Genomic DNA, 17,604 nt, shown 5'->3' with positions numbered 1-17,604 from the left:
TTACACATTTTATTAATAAAAAATAATCTATTACAAAAATGAAAAATTCATATAAAAAATTAATTACTATGTATTTGTGTTTAAATACATATATTATTTAACTTATTTTTTATTTTTATTTTATATTTTGACATATATTTTATACAATTAGCTGATTTGATAACTAATTTTTAGTTTACATGTAGCATAATTATTGTTATTTTATTATTTTAAAAAATAATATATCTAATATAACAGTTTAAAAAAATTAGAGACTAATTTCTCACTTTTATATTCTTAAAAACAATCTTTTTATTATTAGATATTACACATAAATTTACAAAAATAACATTTTGGGGTTTACTTGCTAAGTTTAACTAATAAAATAATAAGGTAAACTGTCAAAAATATACTCGAATAATTTTGTTGTTGACAAAATGCACCCAAATTTTTTTATCGACAAAAATGTCCTCAAATAATTTTAAAACGCTACAAAAATATCGAATATTAAATATGTATTTCTCAAAAAATGTCTTAAAGATTGAACTTTGATGTGGTTTTTTGCAAGTATGATTAAAAAAATGAGATATTCTTATTCTTAAAATTTGGTAATTTTTTGCGAATTATATATTTTTTATCATTTTTTAAAATTATTGGTTGTTGACAAAAATATATATATACTTAGTAAAATTCACCAAATTTTAAGGATAAAAATATATTATTTTCTTAATCATGCTAGCAAAACATCAAAATTCAACCTGTAAAATATCTTTTGAGAATATGTATTTAATGTTAGTATTTTGTTGCATTTTTAAATTATTTGAGGATATTTTTATTAATAACAAAATTTGAGTGTATTTTTATAAACAAATATATTTTTGGTGGTTTATCCAATTAATAAACCCTTGTGTTCAAAAGCAAATTCAAATCTCCTATTGTAACAAAAAAAAATCAAATCTTCTGTTTTTTCTTTAAGGGCAAAATTGTCGTGTACATTTTAGCTCTATCTCACGGTCAATTTTAAAATGTTATATTTAATGGTGTTTGTATAATATTTTAGAGCATTTGAAAATGTTTTGAATGGTTTTAAAATATTTTAGAATACTTTAAAAAGTTTTGAAAGACTTTAAATTATTCTAAAAGACTCTAAAAAGTGATAGATTATTTTAAAAGAGTGTGAATATATATAAAAATACCAAAAGTATGGTAAAATAATCAAAAAATATTTAAAAAAATTTTATAATTAGATATTTATAATAAAAATTTAGATACTTAATCTAAACCCTTAATTAGATTTAGGTCCAGTTTGGGTAACCAACTTAATTAAGTTCCTTTTGATAAAATAACTTAAACAATAAATGACTCTGTTAAAAGTAACTTATAAATAAGTTATTTTGTGTTTGGATTTTTAACTCTAAAAGTGCTTATTTTATAGAAATGTGATGAAAAGTATAAGTATTATGAGAGAATTCATTTTTTTTAACTTCTCTATAAGCTCCTAAATAGCTTCTTAGAAAGTTACAATTTGGCTTTGAAAATTGCACCAGACATTAATACTACCATTTTTCATAAGTCAAAAGTAAAAAAAAAAATTACTTCTAGAATTTTCCAAACGGGTCCTTAATTCTAATTATTCGTTGAAGATGTGAATGACTATAAATAAAGATAAAAATTATAAAGTTTATAATGGGAGTTTGTATATGAGTCATTTATAATGTTTGAGTAAAAAAATATTCTTCCTACTAGTGTTTTCTTTTTCTAGTGTTTCTTAATTTTCTTGCTCAATATTGGAGTAAATCCACATAGTCGTCCTTGAGATTCGCGTAAATACCCAATGCAGTTCTCAAGACCCAAAATTTTTCGTTGTAGTCTTTCAGATAGAGCTCCGAGCACTCATAGTGATCCCTGGACATATTTCTGGTGATGAGTCATCGCCAAAGCGCTGATGTAGTGATGTTTTGCCACGTTGGAGGGCTCCAAAACGTCGTCGTTTTGGTTTGGCACCCTTGAGTGCAAAAACTGACGACATTTATATATTATTTAACATGAAAAACTGTTTTCTCTCCAATACAAACACTTCACTCGTCTCTTCTTCTTCCACCCTCTCACTTCATCTTCATCAATGGCATTACGGTAGAGTTGTATTTGCTGGGTTGAAAAAGTTGAGAGAAGAAGTAATCTGATTGAAGGTTCTTTTCGTTGTTCCCCTCCTCCATCAGAAATACAAGGTTTTGACATTGTGATCAGACTCAAGGTAACCTTCTTTTTTTTTCCTTGAATTTTCAATACAGTGTTGGTTGATGATATGCAAGTTGTTAGTGTGGTTGAGGTTTACTCGTTTTGTTGTCATTGTAGTGTCTAGGGTTTGAAGGTTGGTTGGGGTTTTGTAGGATTGCTCTATTTTACTCGAATAAAATACGGATGAAACAGGATATGATAAATGATATATGTAGAATTGAAAAAATATGTGTTGTTGTGGTATTGATTTTGTATTTTTTTATTATGCATTAATAGGCCAACAAAATATGCTTGTATTAAGTGAAAATTTTGAATTTCTTGCAGATGGAAGAGAGGTTGGACATCATGTTTCATCATATGGGGGTGACTTCAAAAAAAATGTAGAAGGGATTATGGTATATTCTCCGGATAACAAAGCCTGTTTAAGTGATCTAGACACTGATACTCTAGATGTTTTCTTCATATGGAACTACCATAAGGAGCTTGGGTACAATAACATAAAGCATTGCTAGTGGCATGTTCCTAGAAAATGCTTGGATAATGGGTTGAGAAACGTAAGCAGTGACAAAAATATAAAAGAGATGGTGAATTGTGCTAGGAAAAATGACGGGGGTGATTGATGTGTATTTTGAGCATGGAGTGTAAGTGCCGGAGGAGTTAGAGGAAGATAACAGTTGTATTTCTGGATGATGATGGTGGAGAGGGGTATAATACTACTACAGATGCTGATGTGAGTCCTCCACTCAATGAGATTAGTGCACTCATAGTTGCTCCTACAGGGAATTCCGTACCCAATGGTTCTTGCAAATTCAGCCCCAACAAAAACAAGACATCTCTACAGCAAACACAACCATCACACGCCAAAACCAAAGTTCACACCATATCTAAAGTCACACAGCCACCACCAGTGTTAAGGACTCCAAACCAAGACAAAACCTGGAAAACTTAAGATGAAGAGGAGGATGGATGCAGATGAGAAGAGTGATTAGGAACTAAAAAGCCTAAAGTTGATCTAAAATTGTTGAGTAACAGTGAAAACGGTGTACATCTAAAATTGTAGTTAGAGACCTTTACCTGCAACTTCTGTGGTGAAAAGGGGCATACAAAGAGGGTCTTCAAAAAGAAGAGGGTGGCTGATGTTGCCGCTGCTGTCGAAGCGGCTGAGAAGAAGAAAAAAGATGAAGGACATCCTGCGCCTAAGCAGCAAGTTGAGCAGCCCCAAGATGATGGTGACCAAGGTGATGGGGAAAGCAACCCCGTTTCACAACTTGTAGAGATCGAGATATCTCAGCCAACAGCTTCTGAGGCAGAAGATTATCAACAGGTAGCTTAATATTTATATATTTATGCTTTCATGATTTAAGTGAACTACTCAATTATATTTAATGTCAACTTTTTTTCATATAGGATCCTGGTATGAAAAAGCCTTTGAAAACTGTCACCAAAAAGAAAATCCTCTCTACCGGCAACCTTTCCAACAGTGAATCCCTTGCAGGGTGCGTCTTTAGCAACATCAACAAAATTTGCCAATTTGATGAAGTTCATCCCAACTCTAAGGTTTAAGCCTCCAAAAAAGAAGAATTGAAGACTTTAGATAAATCTGTATAGGGGTTCTATTTTGTGTAATTAGGCTTTTCCAATAGGCAATGACTAGACGGTGAATTGTGATCCTTTATGCTTCTTTTGTGTTGTCTTACTTTTGAGAAAACTACTCATAGCAGCTTCATGTTCTTTGACTGCCTTTTATCTTTGTCATTTGCTATTTTTTTTACCAAACAATGGAATTTATCTTAATACACTATGCTTTGTGGTTTTTCAATCACTTTTATTGCCTTCTTCATCATTTACTGATTTTGGTTCATTCCATGAATAAACATAAATAACAATAATTTCATAGTAAACAACATTTTCATTCCATCAACAGGAGATTTTTTTTACATCTATTGTTCACAGGAAATCTACCACCAACTTTTTCGTCATTTACAATACAGGATAACCACCAACACGATCAATACAGATACAACTAACACTAACAAATGGGTAATCACTTTTTGTATCTGGACATCTTTCTCCAACCTCCGAAGCCTCCAATCAAAGTTCACCTTCACTTCATAATCAGCACCACAAGATTCTGTCTTATCAACTTGTTCATCATTTCCAGAATCTGCCTAAACAAAAAGTTCACACATCTCTTCTCACTTGTCTGTAACTAAGAAACGATCAAACTTCAAACAAGAACAATAGAAGAACAATGAGGTAAGGAAAATTATAACAACACAAGTAATTTTTCTAACCCACATTATAATTGGGGCAACCATAAAATGATTTGTTTGGATTTGAATTTGTGCCAGATCATCTGAAAACCGGCCAGCAGCCACAACCGCACCATTCTGACGGTCCCGATCTTCTACTCTTGCTTGGCGTTCTCGTTCGGTTCCAGTTAGACAGGGAACGAATAGAACTTCCACCTGCAGTGTTACCACCACCCACAAAAGATAGTCACTAAATTAATTGTTATATATTTGTCTATAAATACATATATTTTTTTTAACCAAATTGATTTGGTCGAGTGATCAGCTCACTCGCCAGCAACTCATTGGTTAGACTCTTAAATGAAGCTCAGATTTGTGACAGATTATTTAGTATACACATAATATGATTATTGTTATTTTATATTTAAAAAAAAAGTTTAATTACTCTATTGATCTTTATGTTTATCGAATTCGCAATTTGGTTATTATATTTGTTTCCTTTCAATTGGATCTTTATATAGGTCTTTTCTGTATCAAAAGCATTAAAATTATTAGAATATTCCTTCTAAAAAATATGTGTTCAAAGATCTCATTAGATTCTTCCTTGTGAGTGTTTTCAATTTGTAAAAAAATATTTCGTTAACTCTACTATTTTTTTCTGAGGAATGCTAGGGGGCCAGCAACTTTTGCGATTTATAACCATCAAAAAGCCATCAATGAAGCTTTTAATGGTGTGAGATTAATGTGAGATTTCATCCAATGGCTCACTCTTCTTTGATGGTTACATGCTGGCCAGAATTTGATAAAATTGCTGGCCCCCTAGACTTTTCCTTTTTTTCCTTCACAAATACATAATTACAAAATTAAAAGCAAAGACAAATAGAGTAATTAAATATTTAAAAATCAAACTTTTATTACTAGGCTATTTTTTTTTATATGATTTACACATGTGAGTTACGCTGGGGTTATGGAGTTTTAGAGTGATATAAAGTATACCATGTTTAAGGAGAAAGAAATCGGATCGTCTGATTTCTTTACACAGAGAGGGAGGATGACACTTGAATAGGATATAGATGCAACGAATCCAACTACGGAAGCAGCTGCATGCGCACCACGTGGAAGCAGCACAAAAGTGACACTCAAATGAGATCAAATGAGATATAGATGCAGCGCACCACGTGGAAGCAGTACGAAGGTGACACTCGTGAGATATAGATGCAACGAAGCCAACCATAGAAGCAAATGAGATATAGATGCAGCGCACCACGTGGAAGCAGTACCAAGGTGACACTCGAATGAGATATAGATCCAGCGCACCACGTGGAAGCAGTACAAAGGTGACACTCGAATGAGATATAGATGCAATGAAACCAACCATAGAAGCAGCTATATAGATCCAGCGCACCACGTGGAAGCAGTACGAAGATGACATTCGAATGGAATATAAATGCAATGAAGCCAACCATAGAAGCAGCTGCATGCGCACCACGTGAAAGCAGTCAAGCAGTACGTGTGTAATGTCCGATTACTGTAATCGGACCGTCCGATTACAGTCCTTTGAATCGGCCCGTCTAATTGGTTCTGCATAAACATCACAATCCGATAAAACATCATATACTTTCATAACCATATTATACACCAACAATCACTCCATATCAAAATTAAAAAACTCTTTATATACCCATAAATTTACAAAGATGAAAACTAGGTGCATGCATCTGAGTTTCCACATAACAATTTGGGGTTAATGCTTTATAAGTTTATCTAATAATCCCGTGTTCAGAAGGAGATTCAAATCCCGTGTTGTACCAACGCAGAAACCCTAACAAAAGAACAAAGCTGAAGAGTGATCGATCATGGAGGAGAACAAGCAGAAGAGCATTCACGACATCCTCCCTCTTGACCTGATTCACATAATCTTACTGAGGATTCCGGTCAAACATCTCGGCCGCCTCAAGTGCGTTTCGAAGCTTTGGCACTCTCTCATTTCCGATCCAGGCTTCGCGGAATCGCATCTTCACCTCTCTCTCGCACCCACCCATGCGTGCGTCTACAGAAAAGTCTCCACGAAGTCTTACCTTGTTCACGTTGAAAAAGTATTTAATGGCGACAATTACCAAGTAAAAGAGGTATCTTTTCCTTTCAAGAAGCAGCCACCTTCTAAGTTTCGTGTAATGGGATCCTGCAGAGGGTTTGTTCTCTTACACCAAGAGCCACACTTTTTTGTAGTATGGAACCCACTCACCGGATTCAGCAAAAGATTATCTTACTCTTGGTTAAATATTCTTCATCGTAGTAAGGGCAGGTACTTTTATTTTCCCGGTAACGCGATTCTGTATGGTTTTGGTTACGATGCGACACGGGATGACTACTTAGTTGTTGTAGCTTGGAAGGATAGTAACTGCCAACTCTTAGATTGCTTGTCCTTGAGAACCAATTCATGGATTAATCTTGATGCTGCACTCCCCAAACGATTCGGTTTTTGTTTGTGGGAATCTGAGGGGTTGTTCTTGAATGGCTCTATTCATTGGTTGCCTTACTCTCTCAAACATTATAGTGAAGGTCTTCTTATATTTGATTTGAAGGAAAGAAGTTTCTCAAAGATGTCTTTGCCTGAACAACTCATAATGGGTGGTCCTGCCACATTTGTCATACTAGGAGGGTGCCTAGCCTTGTATTTTCAGGACTATGTTGAAGGTAACACACACATATGGGTGATGAAAGAATACAGAGTGCACTCATCTTGGACTTTGTATGTCATTCCTTGTTTAGAGTTTGAGCCTCTATGCTTATCCAATGGTAGTGACATTATTGCACTAGATTCTATTCTTGCTGGACCATTAAAGTTTGCCAAATATAATATCAGAGGAGAGCTACTCCAACATTTTACATGTCCTGCTCATCTTCCACACGATATTTACAAATATGGAAGTTACCTTGTATATACAGAGAGTCTCTTGCTGCTCCCTAGTGATAGTAAGCATAAGGATAAGAAGAACAATAATGTTATTTAACTCTTCTGCTATGCGTTGCACCACATTATCCCTGCTAGTTTTTATTGTTTTGTGATTAATGTAAAGTGATGAGCAAGATGCATGTGCATCAAGTTGCATTCAGATGTGAATTTTGACTATTCATGGTGAAACTTGATGTATCAGATGCTTGGGGGATTATTAATCAGTGTCTTGCTTTCTAAAGTCTAGTCTTGTGGTGAGGTTTTAGGGTTTAGCTCTTTTTCAGTTCTAAAGCTTGTAACCTCTACCATGAAAATCTTATATATGCTTCGTTATTATGCTGATTCCTATAGATAAATATACTTTTCTCATTGATTGTATACTTGTATACTCAGTTCGATGTTAGCTTTGACAACACCATAAATAATTTTTAGCCGATGTATATCTTTATAATGTTAGGCACATCACAATGAAGTAAAACTCAAGATTTATCTTAATGTCATACTAGTAATAAATATGTGACTGATAAAACCCTTGGGCAAAAAGGTATTGGTAATTAACCAAGAACTGAAGTTATAGGTATGCTATATGCCAAATGGAAGAAGTTCACGACAGTTCTTGAGCCTCCATATTCCATGCGGGAGTTTATAACAGTGGAAATGTTCTTCAACAATTAGAGTTTCTAGGTTCGGAAGGGTGCAGATTGGATCAGGATGATCCTCTGTTGGGCAGTGTGCACCCCGATTTAGTCTCAAGTATCTTAAATGGATGAACATACTCAAATCCTGTGCCATTGATGATATTACATAATCATTACATCCAAAGTCCGAAATGCGAGCTGAATCGAAACCCATTCGATCAAGATTTTGCCGTCTTGGAATGCAATTCTCCCTAAAGCACATTAAAGAATGGATGCAGGAGTGATCATACTGCTTAAATGAATCCCAATCGGTGTCTCGAAGGGACAATCTACAGGATTTGACATTGCCAAGGGATCTAATGTCTTTCACCGTGCATATACCTTTTTCAGCTCTACTCTCTGATATGCAAAGATCAAGAAGCAGATCATGAATCCGGCAGCTTTTGACCCCTCTATCACTCCTTCTTTTTGCCACCACCACCAAGCTGCGATCCACCAACTCATTCAAGTGCTCTTCAGCAATATCTTCTACTTCTGGTTCATCTAATATTCCTGTTTTTGGTGGCTGTATCAACCCTTCAGCAGTCCATAATAGTATTAATCGTTTCACAGGAATTGCATAGTCTTCGGGAAACATCTCAAAGTATAGAAAACATGTTTTTAATCGATGAGGCAAGCTGTTATAACTAAGCTTCAAAACCTCAGTGACTCTACTGTTATCTTTAGCAAGATACTAAATGACATTGCGCATGATTCTCATCCACTCAACTGTCAGTTGCTTCTTCTTCGCAACCACCCTGGCCAAGGTGATAATAGCAAGTGGTAAGCTGCTACATTTTTCAACCATTGATCTACCAATTGATTCTAGAACAGATGGGCACTCTCCTCCCCTAAAGACCTTCTTGCAAAATAGTTTCCAACTTTCATCCTTATCAAGGAATGGAAGGGAGAGGGACTTTGATTCTGTATAATTTGCCACCTCATCATTACGACTGGTTATTAATATTGCACTGCCATTTTTGTTATCCGGAAATAAACATTGTACTTCATCCCAAACTTTAGGTTCCCAGAAGTCATCAAGCACTATCAAATACTTCTTCTCCTTTAAGTATTCTTTTACCTTCTTCTCCTTTAAGTAGACTTGGACAAGTTGCAACCATTGAGAAGGATTCGAAGAAATTCCCTGGCTTTGTAGTGCATAGAAACAGTGATCCATACATAATAAGAGAACAACTTCTCCACCTCATTATCATTGTAAATTTTTTTAGCAAGGGTAGTCTTACCCAAACCACCCATGCCTATTATGGAGATAACATTAAGACATGACTCATTTTCTTTCAATTGCTTATTTATATGGTTGAAGATATTCACAAAGCCCACCATATCTTCCTGGACGACCATATCTCGTTTCTGATTTGATCTAGCACCTTCCATTCCTTCAAATTCACCTTCATTAATGCAATATTTCTCAATCTTGAATCCATTTAACACTTGATTATTTAGGAAATTGGCATCTCTTGTTGTTATAATAATTCTACTACCAGGACAAAACCACTGTTCTGTACTATCAACATCGTCGAGAATCAGAAGGACTCTTTTATTGCGAAGATTTTGTTTTATATCAGAAGATCCTGTTAATGTGCTTCCCAACTTAAGCTTTTTATGCACACCCATTTCATACAAAAGTGTTTCTTGGAGATTTTCTAGACCATCGGCACTTCTCACTGATTTTTCAGATACTTTGTCAAGAAAACTCGCAGCTTCAAATTGAAGCCTGAACTTGTTAAACAACTCTCCAACAAATGTGGTCTTGTTACCATCTCCATAAATGACCAGCATGCAAATGGTATTGTCAGATCCAAAGAGATTCCACTACTTCAAAGTGAGAATCAAAACCAATTGGATGCTTAATGTATAGTGGTTCAAGAGGAAGCTTCTCTGAGACCTCTTCAACAATTTTCTTTATAATCTCACTTTCATAGCTGCAAGAAATACATACCTCTTCAATATGTACTCAAATTTATATAAAGATATATATACATACACCATAAAAAAAATGAAGCAAAGTTGCTATAAATGCTCGAAATCTTGTAAAGAAGCTGTGAAAACAGAAGTTAACACTAAAACATTAAGGTGACTTCATGAACTAAAAGGTTACTCACCTCTTCACTTTACAAGTCACTCCGCTTAGATCTGCCACTTGATGCAAAGCCAACGTCCATGCTTTTATATGATGGGAGTCTTTGCCATATCTGTCTTCATGCTTCATCATGTTTTTTTCATATTGGTTCCTCTGGCGCCTCACATCTGATGGTTCCACTTGATAAAAGATTGGCAAAACTGGTTGATGTTTTCCATTATTCCAGCACTTCATGATCTGTACTAGTTCATCCAAACACCATGTGGAAGAAGCATAGTCCTTACACAGCACAGCAATAGATATCCTGTTATTATGATCCACGAGTAAATCAATTAGTTAGTTAAACTAGTTAGTAGTTAGGTGATGATGATGTAAGCAGTTAGTTATTTTCAGTTTTCAGTTAGGTGATACCTGGATCTTTCAATTGCTTCAAGAAGAGTATCTCTGATTCTATCACCAACTCTGAGGTTCTCATCATCTCTGAAGGTGGTGATTCCTCTCTCACACAGAGCATGATAGAGGCGATCTGTGAATCCGTATTGGGTGAAGCCTCTAAAGCTGAGAAAAACATCATATATGAAATGTGAGGAGCAAGATTCTGCATCATGAGACCAATTTTTAGTGGATCTTACAATTGTGATAGCATAGTTATTCAACCAGTGAGCTCTGACTCAATGAACCGAGAAAGCATAGGTGAAAAAACACAGTGCTTGATAGAAAAGCTTTTGCCAATGTTAAAATTCTAAAGTCACATAAATGGAGATTATTTTAGTCATTCTCCATTACCTTGCTTTATCCTAAAGTTGCATATCCTGATTCATGTGTGTACATAGTTTTATGTATTATTTATGCAAAAGTTACATTATTGTGATTGACAAAATACCTATTCATACTACAGTCTAGAGCTACAACTACATCCTGAGGAAGTTTCTTCCTTTTCTCCAGCTCTTGCTTGTAGCGTTAGAAAGAGATATTAGAAATCAAAAGTCTGAGGTAATAGCCAAAATCATGGTTAGCTTTGAGAAAATAATCCGTGTAAAAATAACTTCATATTTTGTGTTCCAATGTATATATGAGTGACTAATTTCGTTGCAAATAAAACACAGGATTCACAAGTTGAGTGGAAAGAAGCTTCAAGAAATTTAAGTTTTATTTTGCTTTGAATTATAATTTTCTATCCAAATATGTACGGGAAAGAACATTTGAAAAGTGCAAAATGGAGTTTAGCATCTTGTTAAATCCAATATATCTTTTGAAAATTTTCATTTGCTTTTTATATTTATTTTTTATCTGTGTATATTCTTTTTCTCCCTTTTGCTGCATTATCTTTGAGTGATCTATCTTTAAATTACTGGTTTTTGTTTTTTTAGTACTAAACCCTCTTTTTATAATATAAAAGCGCTTACATAATTAATTGCCTTTTGTTCTTTGTTGACTTCTTGTGGTTGTAGAACAATGTAATAATTGGTGACTTGGTGTATTGTCTAAACAGAATATCACATAAAGTACAAAAGTTGTGTATAGCCATAGGCTTTTACAACTTTAAGATTGTGTTACAAGTTTTGCATTGTAAACTATGTTGTGAACACTAAAAATAGTTTTTTCTTTTTGGTTGGAAATAATAGTTTTGTATCTAAGTATCACAACAAAAAGGACTAGTAAACTTGCTTGCTCCTATTTTTCCTTCATTTGGTTGATCCTTGTAACTACGACTTTTTATAGAACTATTTTTAATTCTATATCTTAAAAATTACTCCTACGCTGTTATAAGAATTATCTAAGTTAATTTTATACTATTCGGTTTAAGGAGCATTGTTTTTCAAAATATATAATAGATTGAGCATGAAGTAAATTTTACTATGCAAAACTTAAGATGTTTTATTTTGCTAATTACATACACGAAAGATACACTTTTTTTTTAAATCTTATTTGCTGTTAGCGCGATTTATTTTAAGTGTTGCAAGTAAATTATGGCAACCAAAAGAAAAAAAAATTTTAGATGCTGAAAATTGTTATATATTAAGTACTTAATGTACACTTCTTGGCTTGTCTGCTTCCTTGAAATCACAAAACTGTTCTTGATTAGCTCGCTATCTATTTTTTTGCTGTTGCTGTTCTTCCTTCTAAACCACAAAAATGTTCTCGATCAGATTGCTATTTAGTCAGTTACTAAGGGATTTTATTACTCGTCATGCATAGCATTCCTTCAAGATGTCTCAGTTTCTTGAGCTTCCATAATCCATGCGGGAGGTCATGAAAACCATGTCCTTCAACAATTAGAGTTTCCAGATTCGGAAGGGACGCGTGATTTCCATTGAGATTGAAATGCTGGGTTGGGAAGGTGAGCATGAAGAACCTTCCATTTTTTTGGGTTAAGATTTAGCATTGTGATGAACTCCACTAGTAGTCCAATTTCATGATGTCAATCAATCTTGATGTATTATCTTAGATTTGATTTGTAAATGTGATGGCTTAATTCAGACAATAGTTTGTGAATATGTCATTTTCTAACTGATTTTATGCGCCAAGATTAAGCAATCTTGCATTCATTACCTAGTATTAAGGTTCCATCTATCTATGGTAGTGCATAATAACTTAATATGTTATAGTTATGAACCAATCTGAGCTTGCATTACTATTATTTTTTGCTTATGATCCATGCAAAATGTTAGTCAAATGAGTTGAATTACCGGTTCACCTACATTGTTAAGTGGAATGGTGCAGCTACTTTAATTTGATTTGAAGAAAATGAGCTTCACGGAGATATTTGCCCTTGGACAAGTGAAGTTTAGCCGTGTATTTTTATAATGATGATGCCGAAACCAAAGATATGGGTCATGAAACAGGGGAGGCTACAACATTATCCACATTTTTTTTCTAGTTTGACTATTAATGAATCTGATAAGAAGATGAAAAAAAAAGAGTAACATTGTCTCATGTTTTGCAACTAGTTCAGAGCTTGCTTGTTTCCCTACTTTCACTTCACAATGAGATATTAAATTATTTTTTTAATGCACTTTCTTTTAGAGCAACATTAAAATTTGGTTAGTAAAAATATTTTCTGATTAAAGTTTTAGTATTTTTTATTTATAAGATGTCATGGAAAAAGAAAAAAGAAAAAAAATACTAGAAATATAATAAAAAAAATTCTTTAGTTAATCAATACTTAAAACTTAGAAGTCTTAAAACAAAGCAAACAAGCTAAGCTTTTATTTCAATTAACCTTTACTTGCATTGTCAATACTATTGTTGCTTAGTTTGACTATTTTCATTGGTTAAAAACTTTGACTAAAATCAACCTTAACTCAAAAAAATAATCAATTGCTTCCATATTTTTTTTTGGTGACTTGAAAGATAGGAGACTCGAACCCACAACCTCTTAATTGAGTATGGGGAGTCTATGCCATTTGAGCTATTACTCATTGGCATAATTGCTTCCACATTTTGATAAAAGGAAAATGCTACTTGTACAACAAAATTAAGTTTTTAATTAGTCTTTGATATTATTTAATTAAAACATATTCCTATTTTTTAGGATGCACATTTATAATTAAGATTAATTTAAAATTTTAAAACTAAAATTTCTCTAACTTTCTACCCACCTCATAGTTAGTTATTATTTCCTTTTGTTACGTTCCTTCGTTCTCTGTAACACGGTATTTTTCTTTATTCGACTTTCTAGTGATGAATGGTCGAATATAATTATATACACCAACTAAAATATTTTCAATTGTAGTTTTTTTTTCAATTGTAACACATCTAAAATTATTAAATTATACCGAAAATATTTTTGAAACACATCCAAAAACCAAAATCATAAATTTAAAATTTAAATTTAAATATTAAAAAATAATTGTAACACATCTAAAATTATGAAGTTATATCGAAAAATTTTTTGAAACACATCCAAAATCATAAATCTAAAATTCAAATGTAAAAAAAAAAACAATTAAAAATTATAACACATTAAAAAAACAATTGTAACACATCTAAAATTATGAAATTATACCAAAAATGCTTTTGAAACACTTCCAAAATCCAGAAATTACATATGCAAAAATAATTTAACATTGCAATATATATGAAAATCTCGAGGTCATTTTATTCAATTTTTATTTCAAAAAAAAATTATATAGAATAATAAAAAAGTAATAGTGTTTTATTTAAAAAAAATAAAAAATTTATATAGAATAATAAAAAAATAATGGTGTCAGAGACCCATCCAAATCTTAGGTAAATTTTCGACGTGGACGAACGGCGACGTTGATGCGGACGAACGGCGACGAAAATGAGTGTTGACGAAGGGGAATGCGGCTTTGTGAATGAGCGCCGAGAAGGAGGAAGGCAGCGTCGAGGATGAGCGCGGAAGAGGAAAGTAGCGCGGATGAACGGCAGCGGAGAATGACTTCTCTGGATTTTCGATGTACGGCCTCTGGTCGATATGGGGACAAACCTGACTTCTATGCTTCTTAGTGTTTTAATTTGTACGGTTTAGTTAATAATTAGATGGTTTACGGTTTATTTTAGAATTTTAAATAAAAATTTTGAATTTTGAATAATTTGATTTTTAGATATGTATTTAAATTATAATATATTAATAATTAAATATATTAAATATGAAACAAAAATTTAAAATTTAAAATTTTATTTTATTTAGTTTATATTTTGAATGTTATTTAATTTTAAGAAGAGACTAAATCTATTCATAATTTTTAGATGTGTTTGTTTTAATTTTTTTAAAATTATTGTAATAAAAAACTGAATATTTATTGTACCATTTCTTAAAAGATACTTAGTTGAATACGCGGGAAAATTCTCGTCTTTATAAACGGATTGAGGGGATGTGCATATGAACCTTCTTCCTTGCCAAAAACCCAAACAATGGGACCAATAGAAATGGAGCAATCGAGCATGGAGAAGAAGAAGAAGCTCAAGAGCTTCAACGATCTCCTTCCTCTGGAGCTGATACGGGAAATCTTACTGAGGGTTTCCATCAAACACCTTGCGTGCGTCAGGTGCGTTTCCAAGCTATGGAACACTCTTATTTCCGATCCCAATTTCGCAAAATCCCATCTTGACCTCTCTCTCGCACCCTCTCTTACATGCCTCTTCCTCCAAGACAATTCTCACGCTTACTCAGTTGACCTCGACGCACTGCTTCAAGACGATAATGATGGCGTTGATGCAATAGCCCTCTCTCTCCCTTCCATGAAGAAGCCATCTTTTGATTTCCATCTTCTTGGTTCCTGCAGAGGGTTTGTACTCTTGCAGCACGAACCACAGTTTCTTATCCTATGGAACCCACTCACGGATTCCAGCAAAAGAATCTCATACTCTCACATGGTTAATGCCGCAACAAGAGATAGAGATTATGATTATCTTGTTAAGGTCTTCTGCTTTCTCCATGATGCGCTTCTATGTGGCTTTGGGTATGATGCGTCGCAAGATGATTATGTAGTAGTTGTAGCATATAAGGATAAAGACGACAAAAACCATTTTGATCTGTGTTATTTGAGAAGCAATTCATGGATTAGTCTTGATGCTGCACTTCCCAAATCATTGTACTGGGGTTATTGGAAACCTGAGGGGTTGTTCTGTAACGGGGCTATTCATTGGTCTACTTATGAGTACTGTATTGACATTCTTATCTTTGATCTGAAGGAAAGAAGTTTCTCTAAGATATCTGTGCCAATAGAAACAACAGACCTATATCACCCCTGTCTTGTCCTGCTAGGAGGGTGCCTAGCCTTGTATTTTTATGAAGAGATTACAACTGAGATATGGGTGATGAAAGAATATAAAGTGCAGTCGTCTTGGACCCTCTATGAGATTCCCCTTGGATTCTTTCAGCCTCTGTGCTTATCTGCTAATGGGGATATTATTGGAAGATGTTATCCTTCAGATGGTGAAGTAGGGTTCTATATATATAATGTCAGAGGAGAGCTGCTCAAACATGTTAATGTTCAATATCTTTATGGTGATCCCAACCACATAAGGTCCGTTGTGCATGTGGACTGTCTCATGGCTGTCCCTAGCAACATCAAGCAGAAGAAGAGAAAAAAGGGTATATAATTGTAATGTGTGCTTTGCACAATTTTCTTGCTGTTAATTTTGCTTGCATATTATTCATTTAAAACAAATAAGCTGTATGGATTATGCAGTAAGTTGCAACCAAATGTGAGTTTTCATCATTGATAGTGAATTTGAAGTCCATTAACCCATGTCTTGCTTCTCATTGTCACGTCTCCCATTGAGGTTCCTTGAGATTAGGATTATTTCTTTTTTGATGTCTAATGTGGTGAATTTTACTGGTTGATCTTTTCTGCAGGCTGTCAGAATCACAAAGAGGTAAAACAAGGGAAGTGAATTAGGAGCTAACGTGGGAACAACTTGGACACTTGATTCCGTTGTAAATGAAGTGTAGGATTTGCAAGTTGAGCTGGAAAGAAGTTTCTCAAAACTCTTGTGCTGTTTTTCATTTTTTCTTTTGCTTTAAAGTATGATTTCCTTCCAACTATATTTGGGGAAAACTCAACATTTGAAAATGCAATTGAGTTTCCTCTAGTTAAATTCAATATGTCTTTTAATTATATATAATAGTAAATTAATATTTCTTAGCTTAAGTATGCAGTTGAAGTTTTAGATTTACCTCTTTATGTTTTATCGCTGTACAATATTTCCTTTGTTGCATTATCTATGACTGGTCTATCATTAGATTCGGTTCTTTCAATGCTAATTCCTCTGTTTAAATGATTCTAAAAAGCTTATATTGCTAATGGAAAAGTCCAGGGGCAGCAATTTTATTAAATTCTGGCCAGCATGTAACCAGCAAAGAAAAGTGAGTCATTGGATGAAATCTCACACCATTAAAATCATCATTGATAGCTATTTGATGACTACAAATTACAAAAATTGTTGAGCACTTCTCATTGCTAATTGCCTTTTCTTCTATGCATTGGTGGTTGGTAGAAATAGTGTAATAAGTCTAGGGCTGGCAATATATATCTTACTCGCGGGTACCCAACCCGAACCAACCCGTTCGGATAGGGTTGTCTACCCTATCCGCTGCAGGTAGGGTAGGGTAGGGTACGAGTTTAGAATATACACTATCCTATCCTATCCTACCCTACCCGCATCCTTAATATATTATATAATATATATGTAAAAGTTATGTATGTATTGAAGAAAGTGAGTCTTGTACTCACAATTTTCTTCTTATAAAAATTTGAAATAATCACTAAGTTAATTGATGATCAAATTATTTGTAATTTTGTGTTGGATTTCTTTAAGATTTTATTGTTTTTAATTTTAATTTGAACTTAGTTTTTTATTTTCTATTTTATTAATATGTATGAAATTTGAAATGGTTGAATTTTATATTTATTTGATTTTTTTTTGTTT

At 33.7% G+C, this 17,604-nt stretch overlaps 2 protein-coding genes and 1 pseudogene across 2 annotated transcripts; 2 read left to right on the top strand and 1 right to left on the bottom strand.

Moving 5' to 3' along the window:
• The first annotated feature begins 6,107 nt into the window (after window positions 1–6,107).
• On the top strand, window positions 6,108–7,801 carry LOC148569553 (F-box protein CPR1-like). The gene has a single exon (XM_088484317.1). It carries the CDS (start codon window positions 6,326–6,328, stop codon window positions 7,481–7,483), a length of 1,158 nt encoding a protein of 385 aa, XP_088340443.1. The 5' UTR covers window positions 6,108–6,325; the 3' UTR covers window positions 7,484–7,801.
• A 995-nt stretch (window positions 7,802–8,796) lies between these two features.
• LOC148569552 (putative late blight resistance protein homolog R1A-10) lies at window positions 8,797–10,026 on the bottom strand (annotated as a pseudogene).
• Window positions 10,027–15,043: 5,017 nt separating this feature from the next.
• LOC107635564 (F-box/kelch-repeat protein At3g06240-like) lies at window positions 15,044–16,939 on the top strand. Its single transcript, XM_016339060.3, has 2 exons — window positions 15,044–16,267; window positions 16,532–16,939. Exons 1-2 carry the CDS (start codon window positions 15,085–15,087, stop codon window positions 16,567–16,569), a joined length of 1,221 nt encoding a protein of 406 aa, XP_016194546.2. The 5' UTR covers window positions 15,044–15,084; the 3' UTR covers window positions 16,570–16,939.
• The last annotated feature ends 665 nt before the right edge of the window (window positions 16,940–17,604 follow it).

The sequence above is a fragment of the Arachis ipaensis genome, chromosome B4 (genome assembly GCF_059453495.1).
Source record: "Arachis ipaensis isolate K30076 ecotype BB chromosome B4, ASM5945349v1, whole genome shotgun sequence".
Taxonomy (NCBI): Eukaryota; Viridiplantae; Streptophyta; class Magnoliopsida; order Fabales; family Fabaceae; genus Arachis; species Arachis ipaensis.
Note: the sequence above shows the minus strand (reverse complement) of the source record. Positions and strands in the feature narration are given on the sequence as shown.

Excerpts from the sequence above, each read along its gene's own strand:
- LOC107635564 (XM_016339060.3), top strand. The coding sequence starts at position 15,085 with ATGGGACCAATAGAAATGGAGCAATCGAGCATGGAGAAGAAGAAGAAG. Across the intron at positions 16,268-16,531 it reads GCAGAAGAAGAGAAAAAAGG|GCTGTCAGAATCACAAAGAG; the intron begins GTATATAATTGT and ends TCTTTTCTGCAG.
- LOC148569553 (XM_088484317.1), top strand. The coding sequence starts at position 6,326 with ATGGAGGAGAACAAGCAGAAGAGCATTCACGACATCCTCCCTCTTGAC.